Below are 23,588 nucleotides of genomic sequence, written 5' to 3' on the forward strand. Positions count from 1 at the left end.
ATGATCTTTAAGTTCAGCCTGTATGCAGCTGCATCCCACCCCAGTGACTTATATGGCAGAAGTATTCACTGTTTAGATGAAGTTTTTCCTGATAAACACAGCACAAGGTCATAGGTTTGAATAGTTATAAAACCCCAACAAACCAAAAAAAACAAGTGAACAAAACACCTCCCTCTCCAATATACCAGCTTTTGAAGCAGGCTATAATACCCTCCTTGGATCCTCTCCCAGCATTATTTAGCTATTATGTACCATTCTTGGTATCCACAGTCCTGTGTAGGAGTTAGTCACAATCTTTTCATGTTCACTAGTATTTTTAAGCAGAATGTGGCCAGTTCCTCTATATTCAGTTTCACCTAGATTTGGCACTACTACTTTTTAAGTGCAGGAGAATCTGGGGCTTAATCAAATTGCCATCTTTATCCCAATATTTTTTAAAAATCAGCATCTTCTACCCCACTGCCAGCATGTGTTATGTTCCAGGTGTCTTACGGTGTACCACGGTATTTTTCCTTGACACTTTTTCTCTCTTGCTGGAGAGAAAAATATTATGGTGTGTTATGCAGGCCTGTGTGAAGGCTTTTCTTCTTTTACTAAAAGAGACATCTGTCAGGAGAGGAGGGGAAGGTGCATTCTGAAGAGTCTGTGATGAGACATGGCACTACCTCCTTCATCTCGGCCCCATTGTTAATTCCTGGAGATGGGGCTTGATCTTAAAATCCGTGCTCTTTTGTGGCATCTTTTGTTGCTTAGACCTCTAATGGAGAACAGACCAGCTTCATCCCATTGTGGATGGCTGTGCACTGTAGCATATGCCTGTGGTCTTGATGCTATAGCTGAAGGTTATTACATACCATTTTTTCTTGCTGGCCTTCAGTCCCACACCTCCATCCTTCTGAAAGACCTCATTTATGTGAGGCTGCTGCTTGGACAAGAAATAATATGCTGAGCCTGTAAGAGTGGTTTCTTGTGTCATGTAGAGAGCAACACATTGTGCTTGAAGGAGTACAGAAGGGTAGCCATGTTCACTAGGTTAAATGAGAGGAGGGTTAAATCCTGGAATTCAGGAGACTGAGCCGGGGTGTGGTGGTGCTGTTCCCTGTCATCCTCATTATTCAGGAAGGAGAGCAGCTGATGGATCCAAACATACACAACACTAATGTCAACACCTCCATATAGAGATTCTTCAGGAAATAGTTGTTCCTTGGCAAGCCAGGACTTCAGGAAGGTGCCTCTGGCTGTGACTGTTTATCTCGGATGGTTTGCTGGTTTGGTAGAGGAAGGTCTTCAATATTTTACAGACCAGTCATCAAATCTTTGAGGGCACAGCTCTGATTAGACACCCTGAATTTGTGCCCTCTTCCTGTCCAGTCTGTTGAAATGACTGGAGTGACTTTGGAGTTAAAAGACAGCAGGGGTCTGAGCAGCAACCATTGTTAGAAAAGAACAAAGATTTCTTTGTGCCCATATGTCAGTATTTATGCATCTTTTTATCTTTCATTATCCCTTTCATTATGATGATCCTTTCTGTAATGTAACTTTTCAGCCTCTTTTGGAGAAGAATTCTGTGCTGATGAAAGGGTGAGTTATGTAGATAGTACTGGAACAGAAACAGAAAAACTCACTGCACATAAAGCACAAAAATTACTGCCTTTTACTAAAAAGGAAGAAGGATGCAAAAGTTTTTCTTTTTTAATGACTTCATTTTATTAGTGACTAGACTTGTATAAAATATGGTCTCTCTCTCTCTCAGTAATTTCTTCTTCATGGTCTCTGTTTGATCCAGGGGTATGCTTTTGTAGCCTGTCACTTATCAAAAATGAAATTTCAGTGCTGAGCAGCCTGGTACATACTCACTGTTGATTACTGTTTGTGCTAAAGACAAGCTTTTAACAGGGAATATCTACTTGTCCTATACTACTTTTTTTCTTAAAATTAAAATACTCAGTTTGCTATGTGGAAGATGCTCTTAGAGAGTTTCATAACACATTTGACAATACAGATTTGGAAGAAAATTAGACAAATAATTTTCCCTATAAGTAAGTGTAGTTAACTATGTTTGAACAGAATTGCTCAGTTTTTTCAGTGCTTAGGCTGAAATTTAAAACCTTTAATGTTTTGTGAGAGGAGGGCAAAGCAAAGGAGGTAATAAAGATTTTTAAAGCTTGGATAGTGTGTGTTCCTGTACATTCTTTATAATCCACATGGAAGATATTCTTCAAAACAAAAGGTGTAAAACAGTTGGGGTCATGATGCCTCTTGTTCACTCATGAAGCATTCTGCCCTGCAATACTGGAAAATTGGTTTTATAACTGAAAATCTGAAATTCAAGTGAATTCTAGTTTACATGTTAATCTGTCTTTCTTTGAGCTGTGTGAAAACTGGAGAAAAATTAACCATGTAGTTCTCCAGGTCATTTTGAAACGTCCTTGAAGTGTGTGGTACTTTCTTAGGAGCTGCCATCTGAAGTAGCTGCACTGTGGCTCGTTGTTGAGGGGCTGCCCTGTGTACCACAGCTCTGGGGGCTGGCTGGCTGCAGTCTTGTGTTAGATAGAGGGGATAGCTTGCTATCTGTTAGCATTTTGAAAGGGAAATGAGATGTCAAGTATAACTGAAAACGTGTTCATCACACATGCTGTTTGTTCTCCACGACTTGTGTTCTTTCAGAAAGGGGGGGGGGGGCTAAAGGGAAAGGAAAGGAAAATTCCTTTCATGTAATTGGGACCTAACTGTGACCCAGCCCATTAGTTAGTCTCGATTTGCATCTCTTCCCCCTTGTTGGCTGACATCAGCATTTATTTTTACACTACCAGTTAGCTTGGTTTGTGGCACATGTGTACTGTTGTGAAGGTAAATATTTACTCATGTAATAAACTCGTTCTTCCCTACCCTCCGACCTTGGGTTAACCTGCCCAGAGCAGCTCTTGCTATTGCAGACATGATTGGCCTCTCTTATTTACATCACCAGCTCTCTATAGGATGGGCACACACTGTGTCATGGGGCTGTACCATGTTCTGCTTGCACTCAGCTACCCAAATGTAACATTCATTACACCAGGTTGCCACAGGTCAGCTTTCATTCAGTGAGTTAAGCTGCCATTTACAAAGCAGTAAAACTTTAACTTTGCTGTGCACGTGCATACAATTAATCCATGGTTGAAAGAAGGCTAAAGGTTAAGTGATCTGCCTGGCCTACAGTGTGGGGCTGTTACTCAAAGAGGAAAGATGAAGCTTCTTCTGGAAGTAACAGGTGAGATGTGCTTCTTTTCTAATTGAACTTAGCTCTTTGTGCTAAATATCTGCTGAAAAATCACCCAGTCATTTTTGGCCTTCAGAATGTACACTGCACTGATGTAGACAGTGTACCATTTACAAAATGGTATAGTTTTATAAGCATTTTGAAATACAGTCAATTTTAAATAGAATCATTAAAAAATTCTGTTTGTTACTTATGATAGATACTACTCTAGACTAGTAAAAATATTCACCAAGTATAGGCTCAAAGCCTATCTGTTTTATCTTTTTGATGTATGTTTTCATTAATAGTGCAGTTGCTGTAACTGTATTACCCATGAGTACAGAACCCCCAACCACAGGGGTTCATAGACCTGGAGCCTTCAAGCTCATTGGAAATATTTTGGGACTGACCACGTGTTCTTCATCTTTTCCTACTGTTCATAAACCTCACATACTCCAGCTGTTCAAGTCTAAATGAAGTATTTGGTATCTGCACTGCTTAGTCTTTAAGGAAATAGTAAATTTTAGGGTATTTCAGTTATATTTCTTGGCGCTGGAATAAACCATAGTAGTTCATAGCTATAAAAACATGCAACTATTCTTGTGTAACAGTCATGTGTGTGACTTCATGGTGTCTGCATTTATTTTTAAATAATATCTTCTTATCTTTGATAAAAAGAGAAGTAAGTACTTTCCTTATTTTCCTTGCCTTGTATTTAAGTTTCATAGTTTGACTTGTCCTCAGATGGTATCGTCTGGCACCATTAAATTTCAGATGTGACTTGCCGCAGAATTTTTCTCTAAAATGCTGGTTGCTCCTTCTTAGTGTTGAAAACATACATATATATAAATGTTAATACCTATAAAATATAAATTTTAATATATAAATATATAATATACACTTAGAGACTATTTTATATACATACTTATATATATATTTAATATATATATCTATAAACTTGATTCTGTATATATTAAATATACTGTGCTTATATATAGTATTGGGATATAGTTTATTTATTTTTTATATATGGTGTCTGATTGTTAATTGACTTTTGATCATGGGTTTTTGGATTAACTTCACTGTGTATTTTGATCTTTCTCTAGAGACTTTTCCTGTTAAAAGAAAGCAGTGCATTAGGAAATTATGTAGATCTCAGTACCTTAGGTAAATCATGCAAGTAATGCTACCCAGCTTTGTCTTTCTTGATTTTTTTTTTTACTAGTTTTTTTGCTAGGCTGTTAACATTGATATTTAATGTAGCTTTATATTTTTCAGTGTAGCTCTCCACTGAAAGGGCAGAAATAGGTCTGCACATCTTGTGTTTGGAATATGTTAGAGAGTTCGTGGAATATGGAAGAGGGATTCTGAAAGTTTGTAGTTTATTTCTATTCTTTTTGATGTTAAGTTGTAGAAGAGAAGGAAGTACAGAGATGTTACATTTTATGAAATTGTAGCACATCAGAAGACCTTGGCTATTGATACAATAGTTTCAGAAAACCTCATATTTCTGTATTTGCAGAAATGGTAGTTTGGCCTAAGTTGGAGTGATGCAAGCAAGACTCTTCATGGTGGAGGTGGTCAGACACTGGTGCAGGCTGCCTGGAGGGGTGGTGGGGTGTCCATCCACGGAGCTGTTCAGAGCATGGCTGGCCCTGCCTGGAGCAGATGGTTGGACCCTGATGACCTCCTGAGGGATCTTCCAGCTAAGCTGTTCCGTGTTTCTTAGGGCCATGGTTTAGTGGTGGACTTGGCAGGGCTAAGTTAGTGATTGGACTTGAGCTGAAGTCCATTTTCCAGCCTAAATGATTCTGTGATTCTCTTCTATGACTCTATGTCTCTAGCCATTACTTCCCACTAAAGCTTCATGTCATTCCAAGTTCAGGTGAAGGATATTCAGATGGTCTTGACAGTTGTGAAGAGCATTTAAGTCCTGCTGTCTGTTCTTGAAGTTACCAAGTTGTGTGTTCATGCTAGGCTAGAAAACTATGCTTTTTTTGCCTTTTTTTTTTTTTCTTTTTTTGTTAAAGCCCTCAGTGTTGGGAAACACTGCAGTGTTTTCTGCCTGGTTTGTAAGCATTTCCATCACTAATATCTTTCTTGGGCTGATGGTGAGGGACAGCCCTCAAGCATGATTAATAGTTTTGGGTTTGGGGAGGCTTGTTCTGTTTCCTGGCGTTTTAGGATGAAAAATTCTCCATTAGCATTGTTTTTAATTACAAGCATTTCCTCAATACCATCATCTTACTTAAAATAGGTAGTTACTTGAACTTCTGCCTTTCTTCCTCTTTCATCTTACATCAGTGTGCAGGGACAAACTGCAATAGAGGTTTTATTACTGCTTCTTCTTTTTTGGTAGCCATTTATCAAAGACAGCTCTTTGCATCTCCATGTTTGACAGATGTTCCTGTTCTTTTCCTAGAAAAGAGGCATTTCTTCTGAATTTTAGAGAAATTGTGTGGTGTAATACTGCTACAATATGGTAAGCTGACTTTCCCACTTAATGTCTTCAGGAGCTGTCATGAATCTGAGCAGTCTTACTGAGCACCTGCTTCTTACTGTCTTACTAACAAGTGCACAGAAAATCCTTTGGAATTTCGATTGAGGAGGAGACAACTGGGACTGGGAACTGCAGTTAGCAAGAAGAGGGAGGCAGCAGAGAGTGGAAAGTTGTGGAGGAGCTAAAGATGATATGGAGCCTCCTTAAAGGTCATGGAATCCTTACATGCATACCTAGCAAAGCTGGAATGGCTCTGGCTTGAATAGTGCATGGTCATGCTGATCTTAAAGCCTCTCTAGATGAAAAGCACAAATGAGAAATCTTCTGACATAACCCTTTGGAAGACCGGCAATATCTAGAAAGTCATCATTTTTTCACTTAATTAATTTTCCACGAGCTATCAATCATAAATACTTAAAGTGTATGCATACTTTGTTGGCAGGTTCATCTAATTACTGAAAATCAGTCACAAGCCATTCAGACTTTTTAGGCACGTGAAGAACTAATATAGTATAATTAAACCACCTACTTAGGATGATAATTTCCAGCATTTTGCCCCCAGGCTAAGTAAACATATATATTGAAAGGAGTAGTTCTTTTTTTTTTTTGGTCCAAAACAGTTGTGCTTTAAGATTCAGAACTGGGTGTTTAGAAGTGTTCTTGTTGATTTATTTATTTATTTTTTACTCCTGAGATAACTGTGTTTCCACTGCTAAATGCTGCTCCAGCTCATCATGGCAATTTAGGAATTCCTCACCCTGGCTTTCCTAAGTGAGAGGTCAGACCTGTCTGTCTTCTGTAAGATGGACTTGAAATGGGGAAGGATTTTAGACCTTTAATTGTCCCTTGTGTCACCACGTCCTTTTGAGGTGATACAAAGGGTGCTGTTTGCTGGTTTGTTCTTCTATACTGAGACAACCTGGAAACTCAGGTAGGTTCTCCCTGAGGTTTTGTTTGCTGGAAAGGAAAAAATGTCACCTGCACTAACTGGAATGGGAGCCCAGTATTTGACAACACCTGATGAGGGCAGAATCTGTAGGAGGGATGCATTTGGTCCCTCTGAGCAGTTCACTAGGGACAGACACGAGTCTCCATGTCACATTTTCCAGTCTGATCATGCGTAACTCTGTTTTACAGAATGGAAATTTTGTCGGGTTCTTTTCATCCCATTGCTGTTCTTTAGGGGATTTTTGAATGGGAAATTGGTGGGTGGTAAAAAGGAAGAGATTTTTACTTGTAGTAGCTGTGTGTGTCTTGTGTCTTCTTTTTTGGTTGTGTTTTGGTTTTGGTTTTTTTTTTTTTTTTAATGACCACTCTTATAACACTCTTATTTGCAGAAAGAATATCTATTGGTTTTTTTTTTTAGCAGTTTGTTGTTTCCTGATTATTCCCCCCGCCCCCTTAGTGGAAGTCTGCAGATGTTAAGAATAATGGAGTGTGCAGTTACAAAGACAAATGGCATTGTGCTCTAACTGTATTGTTTTCTCGTTTTCTTTAGGCCACCGAGGAGGTCTCAAAAAACCTTGTTGCCATGAAAGAAATCCTGTATGGCACAAATGAAAAAGAACCCCAAACAGAAGCTGTGGCACAGCTTGCTCAGGAGCTGTACAACAGTGGTCTTCTTAGTACCCTAGTAGCTGACTTGCAGCTAATTGATTTTGAGGTAAGAAAAGAGGTTTGACATTTCTTACATTCTATATGTTAAAATAAACACATCTGAATTCCTACCACTTAAATTGGTTAAGATATGTTTCCGTCTTCAGCTTTTATTTTCTGGTTATGACAAATCCATTGTTCCAAACTGCATAGAAAATTAAGCAACTATAGAATATGAAATCCATAAATTTAGGCATATAAACACAAATTTGAAGTAGATAAAGCTCTAATCCAGTGATACAGGTCTATTAAAATTATGGAATAATTCTTAATTACTGTGTAACAGAAAGGTTAATCCCTTAACAGTAATACCATAGTGAACACAAACCATAATACAAGACATATCTATATTATCATCTTGTTAAATCAAATTACTTGGAAAAGTAAGAGAATTTATATGTTAAGGCTGTTAGTTTTATTAACAGTCCAGTATTTCTCTCTCTTTTTAGAAATGAGCAATGCAAACTTTTTTCTATTTTCCTCATTTTTTTGTGTTTGTTAAAAAAACCCCAACGAACCCAAGTTTTTGTTGATTAATTCAAAATAGCAATACTTATATTAAAACATATCTCTATACAAACTTTTTCACTACACCACATGGAACAATTTAGCTTCCCAGTGCCATAGTGAAGAATCACCCTGTTTAGTTATATGTAAGAAGTTGCAGTACAATTGGATTTTTCTGTTTTCCCTGAGGTCTCACAAGAAGCTTGTGGTTGTCTAGGAAAGGAGCCAAAACCCATGTATCTCACTCCACAGCCTCGACCATAAAGACCATCCCACTTCAGGTTGCTTAAAAATAGGATTCTTCATAAACAAGTTGCTCACAATGCAAACACAACAGTTTGAAGTCCTATTGTAGTTTGACATTCCAAAAACAATGGCTTTCTTCCCAATTCTTTCTTCTCTCCCCTCCACCCCACCCATAACTCCCTCTGATTTGTGTTTAATTATAATACAGTGGTATTTTTTCCCTGTCCACACAACTGTTTATACCAAACATAAAGCATTCAAGTTGTTAAATAAGCAAGGAGACCTGGGAAAGCTGAGAGGAAATGCTGAAATGTGATGGCCTTTAATTGCTGAGGAAAGGAAATCATGAAACATCATCTGGATTCTGCTGACCTCTATAGATTTGTATCAGCTTGGTGTTTACCCAGCCCAGTTATGAGCAAAGGAAACCTTCATTATCTCCTGGTAATGAGGAATGAAAACAATTTGTGCAGGCTTGTTCTCGTTACGGAGAACTGTGCTTTGTATTCTAAGGGGACTTAAAAAGATGGTGAGTTGTTTCCTGCTTGTGGACGTTGTGTTGCTTTGTTACACAAGGATATGATGGTTCCCCCTTGAGAGAAAAGTCATTCATGCTGCTTTCTGGGCTGGACCTAACCTGCTTTGTGAGGATGGGATCTGGCAGACTGTCCAGCTGTTGTTGTTACCTGGAATTAATGTCAACACACCTGTGCTCCAGATGTGCTCCAGCTGTCACAAAGTCAATCAGATGTTGGCTTTGATATCCCACATCTCTGTGGTTATGAGTTTGCTGCATTTGAAATGGTTTCTCCATTACTGATGGAAATACATGTTTGATTTTCTGTTGGTTTTTAAACTTCAAGAGTAGGTCTTGAATTTTTTCCTTCTTTCCACTGCAGCCTGAGGTCATTCAGTGATAAACTAAACTTTTTTTTTTTTCCCAAGAACTTCACTAATTTCTGAAGAAGGTTTCCTTGTAGAACAGGAAGAGACAGCTAATTAATAGGCAGGGACTGTTCACTCTTGTCTCTTAAACTGTCTCAAATGTATTTTAATCTGAATTGGTATGGTAAAAAAACCCAGAAAAGTAATCTGTAAAAACTGGAAAAGTAACAGATTTCATGTTTTAATGAACAATCTCTGACTGTCCAGCCTGTGCTGCATGTATGTAAAGGCCTGTTTAAAATTATACCCTTCTCTGGAAGTCTGTTTTCCAGGTAAAGCAGTCAACCCAACCATCTACTAACCAGTCTTACAAACTTACCTGTTATCTCCTGGCTGATCTGCACTAGTGTGTCTGTAGAAGAGTTGGTATCTCTTGTGGAATTAGGTTGGTTTTTTTTGTTGTTGCTTTTGTTTTTTTAAATGAAGAAAGAAAAAGCCAAACCCAAAAATACCTTCTGCGTAAGGGAGGCTGAATCCTTGTGCCGGTAGGACAACAGAGGCACAGTGTCCCTCGCAACCCTGACGGTTGGCACAGGGTTTGGTGCCCTCCTTAGGCCATGAGGTCACTTAGCAATGCATCCCTCTGACAATAGCTGCCTCTGGGATTGCTGTGTACCACCAGCAGCTCAATTATGTGCATAATAAGGAAATGCTGTTCTTGCTGGGGAATCCAAAGCAAACTGTGAGATCCAGCACAAAGCTGGCCGCGTTAGATGGTTGGTGACTGTATTATGTGGAGTTTGAGTAAAGCAATTTCTAGGAGCGCAGCTCTACTCATTGCAGAACAAAGAGTTCTGGTGTTGCTTTGGGCTGGCTTTCAATGGAATTGTAATTGAGAAAACAGCGTTTACAAACAATCCCTTATATCCTGAAAACAACGCTCTGACAGAACTGTCTGTGGTAATTCACCAAACATGCCCTTTGTAAAACTACAGCGCTCCTACATTTTTATAAACATAAACGTTTCATTTTTTTCTCATGCAGCCTGCTTGACATTGATTAGAAGATGGAAATAATTTTAAATAATTGCTGTTGTTTTTAAAATTCCTGCTAGTTAAATATGCCCTGCATTTACTCAAAAGCTTCCTGGTGTTACTCAGGAGATTTCTAGTACAGTTAGAGCCTGTCAAGAAACATTATATACATATGGGGTTTGTTTATAACATATAGAGAACCTTTAGGTGGAGTCCCTTAACGGGCCTTTATTTGCAAGTCCAAGCTTAGTACAAGTTTGCCTAGTCTTTTTCTGGATTAGATCTGATAACACATAATCCTGAAGGTGTCTTTGTTTCCATCCAAAATGGACAGTTAATTGCAGAAATCTGGCTTTTAAATGATGCATGTGAGTGACAGTGAAAAGTACTTATATTTATAATCAGCTTTTTGTTAGATGTCTATGCCAGTTTGTCATCTTTACCTGTTGTCTGACAGAAGAAATAAATAGGAGATGTGTGTGCATATATATTCAACAAAGAACATTCCCATTATGCTGTCTTGGTGCTATCCTTGTCCATTTTTTTTTTAGTATAATCTCTACTGAATTCCAGCATCCTGGTCTTTTTTATACTTCTTTTATGCACTGAAAAATGTGAGACTTGCATTTTAGGTCAGTGGATGATTCCTGTGTGTGTGTGTGTGTGTGTTTTTTTTTTATTTATTTACTTACTTATTTTCATAAGTTATAGTTCTAAGTTGGATGTTAACACTGAAGTTGGAAATGCTCTGCACACTCTTAATGGTGGCATTATGTGCTCCTAGATAAGGGAAGAGGATAATGGAATATTGAAGAAACACACTTTCAGGCAAGAGCACAGTTAAAAACTGCTATGTTATTAGCAAAACCAAGTATAGAATAAGCCCAGAAGATTGATGCTACATAGAAGTATCTGGTGAAACATCAACTGGCTTTACTTCTTGGTGTAAATTACCCATGATCTGGCTGCAATGTGATGTAATGTTTTGAGTGCTTTGGCATATTTGGGCATAAAGAAACATAATATTGAATCTGTTTAAGATCAGAGTGTGGAGGCTGACTGAACTGCAGAACTGAGTACAACTGCATGAGGTGATGACAATGTTCAATTGTTAACGTTCCTGGTGGACTTCAGTATTGTGTGTTTAACTGCCAATGTTTTTGACAGGGCAAGAAAGATGTTGCTCAAATTTTCAACAACATTCTCAGAAGACAAATTGGTACAAGGACTCCCACAGTCGAATACATCTGCACTCAACAGAATATATTATTCATGCTATTAAAAGGGTATGTGCACTGTGAAGCATAAGTATGCTTTCACATGAAGTAAGGAGTTTTTAAATTCATAGAGAAGTAGAGAGTTCTGACATGATTGTTCTTCTTTTGCAATATGCTTGTTTTTTTAATTTTATTTTTTTCTTGGTCTTGGGATCTGTAATTCCCCTAAGTAAAGGAAAATTTGAGTAATAAATCACCAGCAATCTACTTTTGTGTGAAATATAACTGAAAATGGAGAACTGTTAGTAATGTGAAATATTCTTACTGGGGTAATCAGACATTTTTGAGCCTATTCCCTTGTGAATTTATCAAGAGTTGAAGACTGGGGCTTTTTTCCTTTTAACCACTGTAATTTCTAGTTTGCTGGCCTATCCCCTGGCCTTAGTTTGGTCTTAGACTTTTTATTCAGTGATTTATATTCCTGTAGAGACACAAACACACCAACTCAAACTTGACCAAACGAATAATTTGGAGCATATTGTGCATGCCAGATGGCTGCTTCTTCTTCTGTTCTTGAATTATTGGGTGTGCTGGATATTCTTATATTATCTTATGTACTGGGTGTTGGAGGGTTGTGCCATACTGAATATGGGCATGTAGAGCTGTGGTTCTCAAAACATGAACGCAGGTGTTGTTAATATATTTGTATTAAAATAGGATTTTTTAAAAATTTGAGAATGTACTCTCTTAATTTCAGAAGGAATTGCTCACATTTCTAATAGCATTAAGATAGTTCTGAAAATTGCAATTCCAGTGTGTTATTTTGGGATAGAAAAGTTCATCAGACATTACTACATGATTTTAAAAGTGCAGCTATTTGAAGTAGTAGTTTTATAATTACCAAATCATATGAGTGTAAGATCTACACTTGTCTGCCAGAGGGCCTGCTTTGGGTTTTTTTCCCCCTGCATTGCAGCCCTAATTTTGAGGTAAAGCATGATTTAAATGTTAGAGGGGCAAAAATATTAATTGTGGCATAAGACAAAAGAAATTACTGATTCAGTACTTCTTCAAAATAATTTACAAAAGAAGGCAACAACATTTGAGGTGCAGAGAGAGAAAACTGCTTTCTCAGCATGTTCTCATTGCTGTGTGAGTGAATGAGGGATGTAACAAATTCCTGCTCACTTTTAGTCTGTGTTGTCATCCTTCAGAGAGCTTTGTTCCCACAGGGATTGTTGGAACTCATTTTCATAAGTCAGGATGTTTGAAATTAGCATTTAGCTTTAGCAACTTAGATGTTACATATGGTTACATCCAACTGAGACAGATTTATGTAAATTTATACTGTTGGATAAGTTGCAAAAAGTTCAGTAGGTTTCAAATCTCCACGAATGGGAAAGTATTGCACCATTTTACATGAAAATTATTTGATAAGGCAATGTTTTTGTATGATAATATAGTTAATGCTCAGTATGCACAATGATACTTTGCTCCTGAATTATTCTGGTGAATTTTAATTACCTTCCAATGGTGTAGGATGAAGGATTCTTTAGGTGGGAGGCAGGAAGGTGTATAAGAGTCTGTGGCTGCTCCAGAGGCTTGAACCCCACAATGTGTAGAGCAGCCAGTGATGCTGGAAAGTGGTTTAATGAACGAGGAGGTGTGAATTTGTGTCCAGTATGATTGATCCTTCCTGGTTATATGGATTGTTTTATGTAAATTGCTGTCATGTTTAGGCAAGTAGCTTTCAAGACAAATAATTTACTGCTCTTCCAGATGTCTGCAATCCTACCAACATGGAACAAGAAAATTGATTTTGAGAACAAAGAAAATATATTTATTTAGTCTTGTTTCTCAGTTTGTGAAATTCATTTGAATTGGCTGTAATTTGTCAAGTAATGGGCAATTATTTCAGTAATGTTTTGTAGCAATATTTAAAAATTGAGTCCAGTGCAGAAAAATAAGTACCTCTAACTTTTGAGGTTTTGTTTACTTGATAGTATTAAAAACTGTAATTAGCAGTGTGGTGTTGCACTACTAACTTGTGAAAGTATTTATAAAAAGTCTTTGGGTTGTTTTGGGGTTTTTTTTATAGGTACGAATCTCCAGAAATTGCTCTAAATTGTGGAATAATGCTTAGGGAATGCATCCGGCACGAACCACTTGCTAAAATAATCTTGTGGTCAGAACAATTCTACGATTTCTTCAGATACGTGGAGATGTCAACGTTTGACATCGCTTCCGATGCATTTGCCACGTTCAAGGTAATTCACTGACAGCCTTGGAATCATTGTTTCTGTAGTTCTCTTTGTGAACCCAGGTGCTCTGTGTGATTTTCCTGGGCAAAGCAGGCCTTGGGAGAGGGGAAGAAAATAAGGTGTGATGCAAATGGTGGGCTGGACATGGCTCTTCCTTATTTCTCAGAATGCAAGACCTGCCTTTAAATATATATATACCATGTTCCCCCAAATTTTGTTCTAGAGAGTAAGATGTAAACTATCCTGTATTACCTGAATACGTGTGCCCTTCCATGCCAGGGGCTTTAAATCTGTGTCTGCAACTCCTCAACTGAGCAAACTCCTTTTCATTCTGTTATAACCCTGAGTATATTTGATGCTGTTGCTTTGTCTGGGAAAATTTTCTGTTGCCCTAAAACATTGAGTTATGGGAGTATTAGCATAATATTCATCAACATTAAATAGTAGGTCTTAACCTTGGTTGTGTGTAGTTATGTGCAGAGCACAGCCTTGATCCATAACAGCACTCTTCAGTGATAATTCCACAGTCCATTTATCTGTGAGTTAAAGTAACACATCACAGATCTTTCCTAAGTGATGCCAAGATCCTTAGCAGTGTCCATGTGATTGCATTCATGTCTTAAATTTCTTAATTTAATGAAACAGCAAAATTTTCTATTGAATGCCATATATGTACTCACTGTTTAATGTGAATGTCTGTGTACTGTATCAATACTTTAGTTAAAATATTGGGTTTGTGCTTTTTTGCAGGATTTGCTTACAAGACACAAGTTATTAAGTGCAGAATTTTTGGAACAGCATTACGATAGGGTGAGCAGATCTGTTTCAGTATTTAGAAATCTCTAGCACTGCACATCTTTGAAGAAATTGGTGGTTTTACTCCTTGTTTAGTAAACTTCCACATAGTATTAAAACAATTGAACTTGCAGTAATTTCTGCAAAACAGTAAAATTTAGATCACGACCCTGTCGTTGAATGTAGAAAGGGATAAAAGGAGGAGAAGGCAACGGGAATCTTGTTCTGTGGGTGCTTGGCCTGATTTCTTCGGTAGAGGGAGCCCTTGCCTTTCCCCTGACACCAAGGAATCCAGGATATCCCTCTCCCTGCTGCTAGGAGCCCGGGAATTACGGGCGTCCAGTGCCAGGAGCTATCACAGAACGACCTTAAAGATCGTCTGGTTCCACCTCCCCGCCCCTGCCATTGGCAAGGCATCTTACACTAGACCAGGTTGCTCCAACCTGGCCTTGAACACTTCCAGGGATGGGGCAGCCACAGCTTCTCTGGGCAACCTATTCCTGTTACAGTTTAAGAAATAATAAGGTAACTACTTCCACTACATTGAAATCTAAACGTTGAAGGCTCCTAAAAGAGCAAATATATATTTTTTTAAAGCATATACAGTGTTTTAACAATAGTGACTTACAGGAATCGATTGAGATTTCAGATTTTGTGTATGTTTTTGTTAGGGATTGGCATCTCCTCCACTTTGTTACAATAATTTAGAAGAAGAGTGACTGTGACACTTGGAAAAGTCCTAACCCTTCTCTTTATTCTGTGTTTAGTTCTTCAGTGAATATGAGAAGTTACTTCATTCAGAAAACTATGTGACAAAGAGACAGTCACTTAAGGTAAGGCAATTTCATTTTCTTATTAAATGCAAAGTTAGAGAAAGCTTTTAATTTCAAGATGAGTTCACCTTATTTGAAATGGCTTATGTAACTGCCTTCAAGAGTGTTTAATTCTTCTTACATGTGAATTCTTGGGATCAACTAGTTTTTTTTTTTTATAGTCCAGTCCTTTTGTTATTTAGTGTCCAGCACAGACCCAAGTAATTTCTCTCCCTATGAAGAAATGGCTCTTCAAGTATCTTTATTTTTGTTGGTTTTTTTCACTTCGACAAATCTGGACACATTTAAATAATTTTTAAACAAAGATTCACAAGATGTGCCTAGAGCAATACTAATCTTACATTCAAGTGGGTAAGCAATAGGGAATGTAAATGTAATACAGAACTTGTAGCAAAGGTGATCCTTGTGGGGAATATCCTTTTAATCCCCTGTGGACAAAGAATGTAGCCAAAGGAATGTAAATATTTCTCATTTGAAGTACTAACCTGTTTAGGTTTTGGGTTATGTTTTTTTTAAGGCATTGTAACTGTTGCTGAATAGCTTCTGTGTAAGTGAAAGTAATGAAGTCATGGGGGAAAAAAGAATGAAAGACTTTTCTTTCATTTTCGTTTCCTTACAAGGGGGGAGCAAAGGTGATTTTTCACTTTCCGAGAAGAAGGAGAAACTGCATAATTTAAATAAGAGGAAAATGCACCCTGCACTTTTGAAATTTGGGACCCTGGAGTTCTTTTGTTACTGTATTTACAGCCCAGTGTCAGCTGCTTAGGGTGTTTGAAAGCACTTATGAAAAAGTTGATCCTTATGTCCAGTGTTAGTAATTTTTCCATCTGGGCTTGTTTTCTGCCTTTAGCTTCTTGGTGAATTGTTATTGGACAGACACAACTTCACAATTATGACAAAATACATCAGTAAACCTGAAAATCTCAAACTAATGATGAACCTTCTACGAGACAAGAGTCGTAACATTCAGTTTGAGGCCTTCCATGTGTTTAAGGTATGTTTAAAAACCCTACCATGAAACAAAAAACCACGAGAATCCAACCAGAAGTTGTTTCATTAAGTAAACTATTTAGCTGAGCCTCATTGGAGCTTATCTTAATGACTGCTAAGTGATTAAAGATAGTGCTGATATTTGCCTTTATTATGATCCATCTTTACAAAGATATCTTGGTGTCTTTTGAAAACTATTTAGAAACTACTTGGGGAGTTCCATATGATTGTCACTCTAATCTCTCTTAGAAAATTTTGGAATAAAGAAGGATGAAGTGCAGTTAAGATGAGGAGGAGTACATGATTTAATACAGAATCATGAAGCACCCTGGAGTTCAGAAGTGTTTTTATCATACTGCATGATCTTTGAAGAACAGCAGTATTTTAGTCAGGTCACCTGCATTTCAAAGCCTGTAATGTAATTTGCACATTATAACAGATGCCTTCTGACTTTGCAGCAGACAAGCAGCTGAGAGTTATAACTTGAGATCTAGAACTTTGTAGTGAACTGTGAGATACCATCTGATGCTGTAAATGATATGAAACCATGCATTTGCTATAGAATTTAACCATGGTTCAGTGGTTTCTGCAGAGGGTATTGTGGTTGGTCACCTCCCACAGACTGAACTGACTTGGTGCTGGTGTTCAGCTTATGTCCTGATGAAAACAGGAGTGATTTTATTTTAAAACTTGCATATACTCCATTATTTTTTTCTGGATATCCAGTAGGATACTGGAGTAATTAAAATGTAATTTTAAGTTGTGGTCATCAATATTTTGTTGGATAGCTTTGTTTTTTAACTTTTTTAACTGTTTCTCACTATTGTGCTCAATGCCTTTTATTTTCTTGCAGGTGTTTGTAGCCAATCCTAACAAGACACAGCCTATATTAGACATCCTTCTAAAGAACCAGACCAAACTTATTGAGTTCCTCAGCAAGTTTCAGAATGACAGGACCGAGGATGAACAATTTAATGATGAGAAGACCTATTTAGTTAAACAGATCAGGGATTTGAAGAGACCAGCGCAGCAAGAAGCTTAATCTCCAATAAACCTTTAAAATATTAAACCCAAATTCAGCATTTGCTGTTAGATATTCAGCATCAGGCACTCTTATCGATTCATGAGGAACATTACTGCTAATCTGCTGTTCAGTGAACGGTTTTTGTTTTTCTCTTTTCATTTTTAGTCCAAGTTGAGAAACGTAGCTGCTGCTTTCTTGCACAATGTGGACTTTCTTGATATTTGTGTCATTTCAGAATTCAAAGACACTGCTTGTTTTAGGAGTCCTGAAAAGAAAGATTCTAGGTTCGTGAAAGCAAACATATAGATACTAGTTTGGCTTAGGAGAGAAGGTATTAATGTAGTTAAGTAACAGGTTGCATGCTTGCAAATCTGAACAAATCTGTATGTTTGCACTTACCTTGTTTGAGATAATGAGCACAATGTGACCTGTGCATACCTGGCACCATAGTATAAGATTATATGCCTTGATTAAAAAAAAAAAATGTGCAGTGCTTTATTTGTAATCAAAGGGGAAATGTATCTAAGATGTGAGCTTATTGGGATAAACAGTTGTCTTGCAAATAAACTGATATTGAAACTTAGCAACTTTTAAAAGAGTGAAATCTCGAGGTTCATAAGGAAAATGTATATATGCCTTTCACTGCTTTATAGAATTTTTTTTGACATGATTTGATTTTTTTTGAGACTTGACTTGTAAACTTGGAAATATGTTCTAAGGGTTTTTGTTAATTTTACTTTAAAGGTATTTCAGACAGTAGACCTAGCAGTGACATTTTGCATTTCATTTCAACAATGCTTGCTGGTTTCTTTTGTATATAACTCCTAGGCTGCTCATTTCTTTAAAATATGATTTAATTTGTACAGCAGAGGAATGTTATTGTATTAGTCTGTAACTATTACCTAATATTGAGTTTTGCAAAATGAATGCTCATGTGTAATTGAATACTTCAGATCACATGGAAATGCTGATTTAACAATCTTAAGTACTGCAGCATTTGAAAGAAAAAAAAAAAAAACTCAAACCCAAACAAATCCTTTGTATTCACTCATCTAATGGGGTGCCATCAATTAGGGTAGGCTGAAATAGAGAACTGGAACCCTTTATACTACATTCTTACTGGATAATATTGGCCTTATTTAATTAAACTAGCATTGTACTCACCCGCTCTGCAAATGGCAAAGATTATGCTAAATTAATATTGATCCCTCTTACTTCTGGGGAGCCTGCAGTGTGTCATTTCTTTCTTACAGTATATAACTCAGTACAATAGTTGTGTAAGTGAATGATTTAATCCCCTCCAACTTCAAGAGACAATTTCATAGGTGTCCTAGGATAACAAAATGACTTAATTTTCTTAATTTTGTTCTTTAATGTTGCAAACTATCAGTATGAAAAACAGAAAACCCAACTGATTTTGCACCATGTTTTTGTTACTGTGACCATACAAAAGGAATCTACTAAATATAGCTAAATGATGTTATTAAAATTGTATCTATCCATCATATAGTAACTCTAAGATCACAACCAAGCAAACTTAACGGATTGGGGTCTGAAAGTTCAAATTCTGCATGACTGAGTGATTGTGAATGCTCTAGAAAATGTTTGTTGCTTCCTGTCCTCTTCCCATTGAAACTCCTTTGCAATCAGTGACGTTTAAGCTGATCTGAAAGCCTTCACAAGGGAAGTCCGAGAGCTCCAGAAAACTGGGTGTTTTCACTCAGTTGTTTAAAATTGCTCTTAACATTATAATTGGTCTTTTGAAAGGTTCTTAACATTTCCTTTGCAAACCAAATCATTTTGCCTACAGGAAAGAAAACAGCTTACTGTTCCTGGAAATCACAGGCATTGAGGTGGTATTGTAGTTCAGTACTAACAGTCTACTATATTTTGGTTTATCATAGCTGAGTGGAGGAAAACATTATTTGCCAAGTTACTCACCATAAACATGTAAGGCTTCCTCTTTAGAAAGACGTAGATGTGCTAAAGATTTATATATGTCAAGAAGTGAAAACATTTGGACTGGGGTAGAGGTTACTCTATATTACGCCTTGGAATCAACGGCTATGGTGACTTTTTTAATATGTGGAAACATTTGAATGTTGGCTTTTGAAAAGAAGTTGTATTTAAATTAAAGCTCCTTTGACGTGCTCTTCGTATTAAAAAAACTTGTTCTGGAAGTGGTTTCTTATCTGCTTGAAGGCTTAAGGGTATTTACTAAAAGATATTTAAATGCGAGCGGTTTTTCGTTTGGCTTTCTTTTTTTTTTTTTTTTTTTAAAGTAAGAGATGTATACAATTGTAATTCTATTTCCACGGTAGCATTTCATTTCTCCTGAGGAAAATGCGTTTCGTATCCAAAAAAAATCTGGCTGGCCCCATAATTTAAATTAAAATAAAATTTTGAAGAAAAATGTGTGTTCTTTACTGTGTTACCGAAGAGGATGAGTTTCTTGTGGGTGTGTGTCAGTTCTCCTTTATTACCTTAGCGTGGCTCAGCTTTCTCCCTTTTAAATGTGAAATCATTTTAAATCATGGAAAACTCTGGCTTGACAAAACATTTTTAAGGAATTAGGAAAAGGTGCTGTATTAGGGATGTAATCAATTGTTGGTAGCCTCTCTTGCCTGTTTGTAATATTATTTCTTAATTCTGTTTCTTTTTGGTATGACCAAGGGCAAAGAGAGGAGGTGCTGTTTCCTGCATCATGCCCAGAGACAGCACCCGATAGGGTTAGTGGAAGCAATTCCTTGATAATTTTTGGCCCTTCACTTTTCTCTAATTTTCAGGAGCTGAAAGTGTTTGCAATTGGTAACTCTTTTTCCTTAGGACATCCCATGGTCTCTGTGCCTTTGAAGCTCTCTCTACACAGGTAACACCCCAAGTTATGCAGTGTGTCAAACATCAGGAGAGGCTGTTATGTTTTAAACAGCGTTCAGGAGCTTTTGATGCAGTTTCTTTAGATGGCTTTTTTTAGCAAAATTGCTGAAAAAAACCCAGTTTCCCTTCAGGAACATAATTACCTCAAAATATTTCATCTTTGATACCCCCTACAAGAGGCTGCACCTGTGTGAACCTCTGTAGAAAATCTAAGCATTTCTCTTCCTCACTGGCAGTAAAATCACAAGTGAGACAGGGAAGGACAAATTTACACTTATAGTCAGACAAAGTGCGAATTTTAACTAAAAGTGGTCAGGTTGGGTACTTGTCTGGGTGTTTGAAATGGCCCTGGTGGGAGGAGGCATGGGAAACGCAGGGAGATGTTGCCCTGACTTCTTAAAATTTGTTTTCCTCAGAGAGGTGACCAGCCAGACCTGCCTTACAAGCTGCCATCTCTAAGAATGCCAGTAGGAGTTGTCCTTGGAGCCCGTGGGAGCAGGTTGTGGACAAAGCTGCTTTCAGTAAGTTTCCTTCTGTTGGTGGCATCTCAAGTCATTCCTAGCAGGCAACTTCATCAGTTTTCCTTTTTGCTGCTACCCCATTTCCCCCCCCACCATTCTGGACCTTTACTGGCTGCTGTGTTGAATTATTTCCCTGTTTGTGTTGCTTTCCCTCCAATGGTTGTTCCCTTGAGCTGGTGCCATCTTGTTGGGTGCAGTGCCTTTCTGTCATCTTTGTGCTTATTTCTCCAAAGGTTTTGGCCTTTGCAAGGCTGTTTTAAGTGCTGTTTCTTGTCACCATGTTGTAATTCAAGTTGATGGTTAGTATCATAATGAGGAAAAAGTTTGCATGTTATCTCTTCAAATCAGTGTTCAGCTTAATCTGAGCACACTGAACTTGTGAAGAGTTGTTTCTGGCATATGGCATCTGTATTTACAAGTGTATTGGGGCAGATCCAATTTAAATCCCCTGTGACTGGAGACAGAGCAAAACATCCAAAAAAAAAGTCAAAATATGGGAAAAAGTTGAGAGAGAGCAGAGGGCAACATCAGTATATTGCATTCTTTGAAGGAAATTGGCTATTTCATGGGAGAAGAACGATGGAGAGAGAGCGTTTGCAAGAACATGGAGTGACAGGACAATGGGGAATGGCTTTAAACTGACAGAGGGCAGGTTTAGATTAGATATTAGGAAGAAATTCTTCCCTATGAGGGTGGTGAGGCCCTGGAACAGGTTGCCCAGAGAAACTATAGATGCCCCATCCCTGGAAGTTTCCAAGGCCAAGTTGGACGGGCCTTTGAGCAACCTGAGATAGTGGAAGGTGTCCCTGCCCATGGCAGGGGGTAGGAATAAGATGATCTTTAAGGTCCCTTCCAACCCAAAGCATTCAATGATTCTGTGTTCTGCTTCCTGTTTTAAAATATTTGTTGACTCACCTCTATTTAAAAAAACACCACCACAACCCCCCAAGTTATACAGCCAACATATAATCTTTGCTAAGGGTATTGTATTCACAACAGAAAATAAAAGGCAAGCTCTTTTTTAGAGAGCTCACATTGGAGATTCTGATTCACACAACACAGGTGTAAGGATATTTTATTTCCTTGCTCAGAAATGCCCTGGCCAGAACTGACTTTCTGCTGCTTTCCATAAAGAGACCTTTCAGGCTAAAGGTTTTCTATTGCAGGAGGGTTTTCCAGCTCTCTTGTAGTGGGGCTGTGTGTAACTCCAGTGTGCAGGATTACATTCACCAAGGAGAGTGTCACATGGCTGGAGGTGACAGTGGCCTGAGGTGTTCCCAATGATGGTAACACTAAAGAATTTATTAAGAGTGAGTGTTTGGAGTGAAGGAAAATAAACAGCATGCTGTAATACATATGTAATATATATAGTTTAGATATGTTTTAAGAGAGGTGGATCTGTTTGGAAAAAAACAAGATAAATCACTACAACTGGAGTTGTCTGTTCTTCTTGCCTAAAATTAAATCAACCAGTAGATGTTTTTCCATTTCTTCCCTTGCAAATTCCTAGTACTGAGCTGTCATCGAGGATCCCATTAAGAGTTCTTGATTCTTCCTCTTATGGCAGCTTTTAGGAATGCCTCACATCCCACCAAGGAGAAACTAGGGTGATAAAAATGTGAGTGTTGCTTAACAAGGTTCTGTTAGTAAAACATGTTGAACTGAGTTTATTATTGCATAGTGTTACTCAGAGACTTGCAGGAAGGATTAGGTTTGCATTTATTTGAGCAAAAAACAAGAATAATTATTTTTTTTAGGGCTGTTTTGACAAGTTTAAGAATGTTGTGTATTCTAACATTAATAAATAAGGTTTGAAACTATAATTCAGGGCATCTAAATAGGGGATGCAGTATGTGTTGTACAGTGTTTAAACAGCTGAGGTGTGAGCCAGCCAAGCTTTTGGCCTCAGGTCTTTAGCAACCTCACCACATTGTATGGAATTAAAAGAAAAAGTGTCACTTAAGAGAAATCAGACTGTAACACAGGCTTCTGGAGATCTAGACAGGCTGAGAAATACAGACTGGAGAGACTAAAAGGTGAAAAGGTTCACCTGGCTGTAAAACTTGAGTTGCAGCAGCTGAATTTCCTCAACTACCTCCATCTCTGGAATTAAAGAGTGCTGGGTCAAGCCAACTAATATCCAAATTATATGAAAATAGCATTTAAGGATTTACAATAATATTACATTTTAAAAGCATTTTTTCCCTAAAAATTGTTTCTGAAAGGAGTAGGAGAACAATCCCACAAACCAACCCAGTGTATGGGCAGAGCTGGGTTTTCATGTTTCTTCAGGCTGTTAGAGCAGTAGGGAAGTCCTTTAGGCTGAAGTCTGTGATGGCACACATGCTGCATGTTTGAGAGCACTTACAACACACAGACATGCAGGTCAGGGCTGAATCTTGGTTGTAAGTCATATCAGTGTGATGTTCTAGAAAGAAAAAAAAAAAAACCAAAACAGATAAATCTAACATAGCAGGAATAGTTACAGACCTACAGAGAAGTGTAAGATGAGTTCACTGGAGCTTGTGAATAGCTTGCAAATATCTACTATGGAAGTTAAAAGATGAATTTTTTTGCCATACTGGGTTGTAGGCCATCAGAGTGCAATACATGTAATATGGTACACACTAAGCAGACAGGCTTGGAATTTTGGCTTCAGCTTATCTAATATAAGAAACAGATACTCTACAAGGAACAAAGCATGAAAGAGCTGTGACAGGCAGTGGCTGAAAGTATTCTTGGTGTTATTTGGGAAGCAGGAACCCTGCTCTTCCATCACTAATGCCAGCCTTCCTTTTTCTTGTTCACCAAGTTTGGGTGAAACGTGCAGGTGGAAGAGGAGCGACATGGTGACAAAAATGCAAATAGTAAAATATCACAGGAGTCATTCCTTACTGCTACTTTGCAATTTTAAAAATGTTGCCCCTTTATGTCTTTGATACGAGAATAACCTGAAAGCTGGCATTGGGGTAATTTAAACTTTTGTACAGAAACTTTTAAAAGA

At 37.8% G+C, this 23,588-nt stretch overlaps 1 protein-coding gene across 3 annotated transcripts in view; it reads left to right on the top strand.

Annotated features, from left to right (window-relative positions):
• The window catches only part of CAB39 (calcium binding protein 39), a 41,850-nt gene extending 22,251 nt beyond the window's left edge, over nucleotides 1-19,599 (top strand). Inside the window, exons 1-8 of one of the 3 annotated variants that reach the window (XM_032697936.1) lie at nucleotides 3,123-3,250; nucleotides 7,237-7,401; nucleotides 11,234-11,352; nucleotides 13,382-13,550; nucleotides 14,295-14,354; nucleotides 15,107-15,172; nucleotides 16,023-16,166; nucleotides 17,016-17,231. In XM_032697936.1, the coding sequence (XP_032553827.1) occupies nucleotides 7,270-7,401; nucleotides 11,234-11,352; nucleotides 13,382-13,550; nucleotides 14,295-14,354; nucleotides 15,107-15,172; nucleotides 16,023-16,166; nucleotides 17,016-17,204 (879 nt within the window). In that variant the 5' untranslated portion in view covers nucleotides 3,123-3,250; nucleotides 7,237-7,269 and the 3' untranslated portion in view covers nucleotides 17,205-17,231. Of the gene's footprint in view, nucleotides 1-3,122; nucleotides 3,251-5,668; nucleotides 5,721-7,236; nucleotides 7,402-11,233; nucleotides 11,353-13,381; nucleotides 13,551-14,294; nucleotides 14,355-15,106; nucleotides 15,173-16,022; nucleotides 16,167-17,015 lie in introns of those variants that run through there. The other 2 variants (XM_032697935.1, XM_032697934.1) reach the window with 2 other exon arrangements.
• Nucleotides 19,600-23,588: the final 3,989 nt, after the last annotated feature.

This window comes from Chiroxiphia lanceolata, chromosome 10, assembly GCF_009829145.1.
Source record: "Chiroxiphia lanceolata isolate bChiLan1 chromosome 10, bChiLan1.pri, whole genome shotgun sequence".
Taxonomy (NCBI): Eukaryota; Metazoa; Chordata; class Aves; order Passeriformes; family Pipridae; genus Chiroxiphia; species Chiroxiphia lanceolata.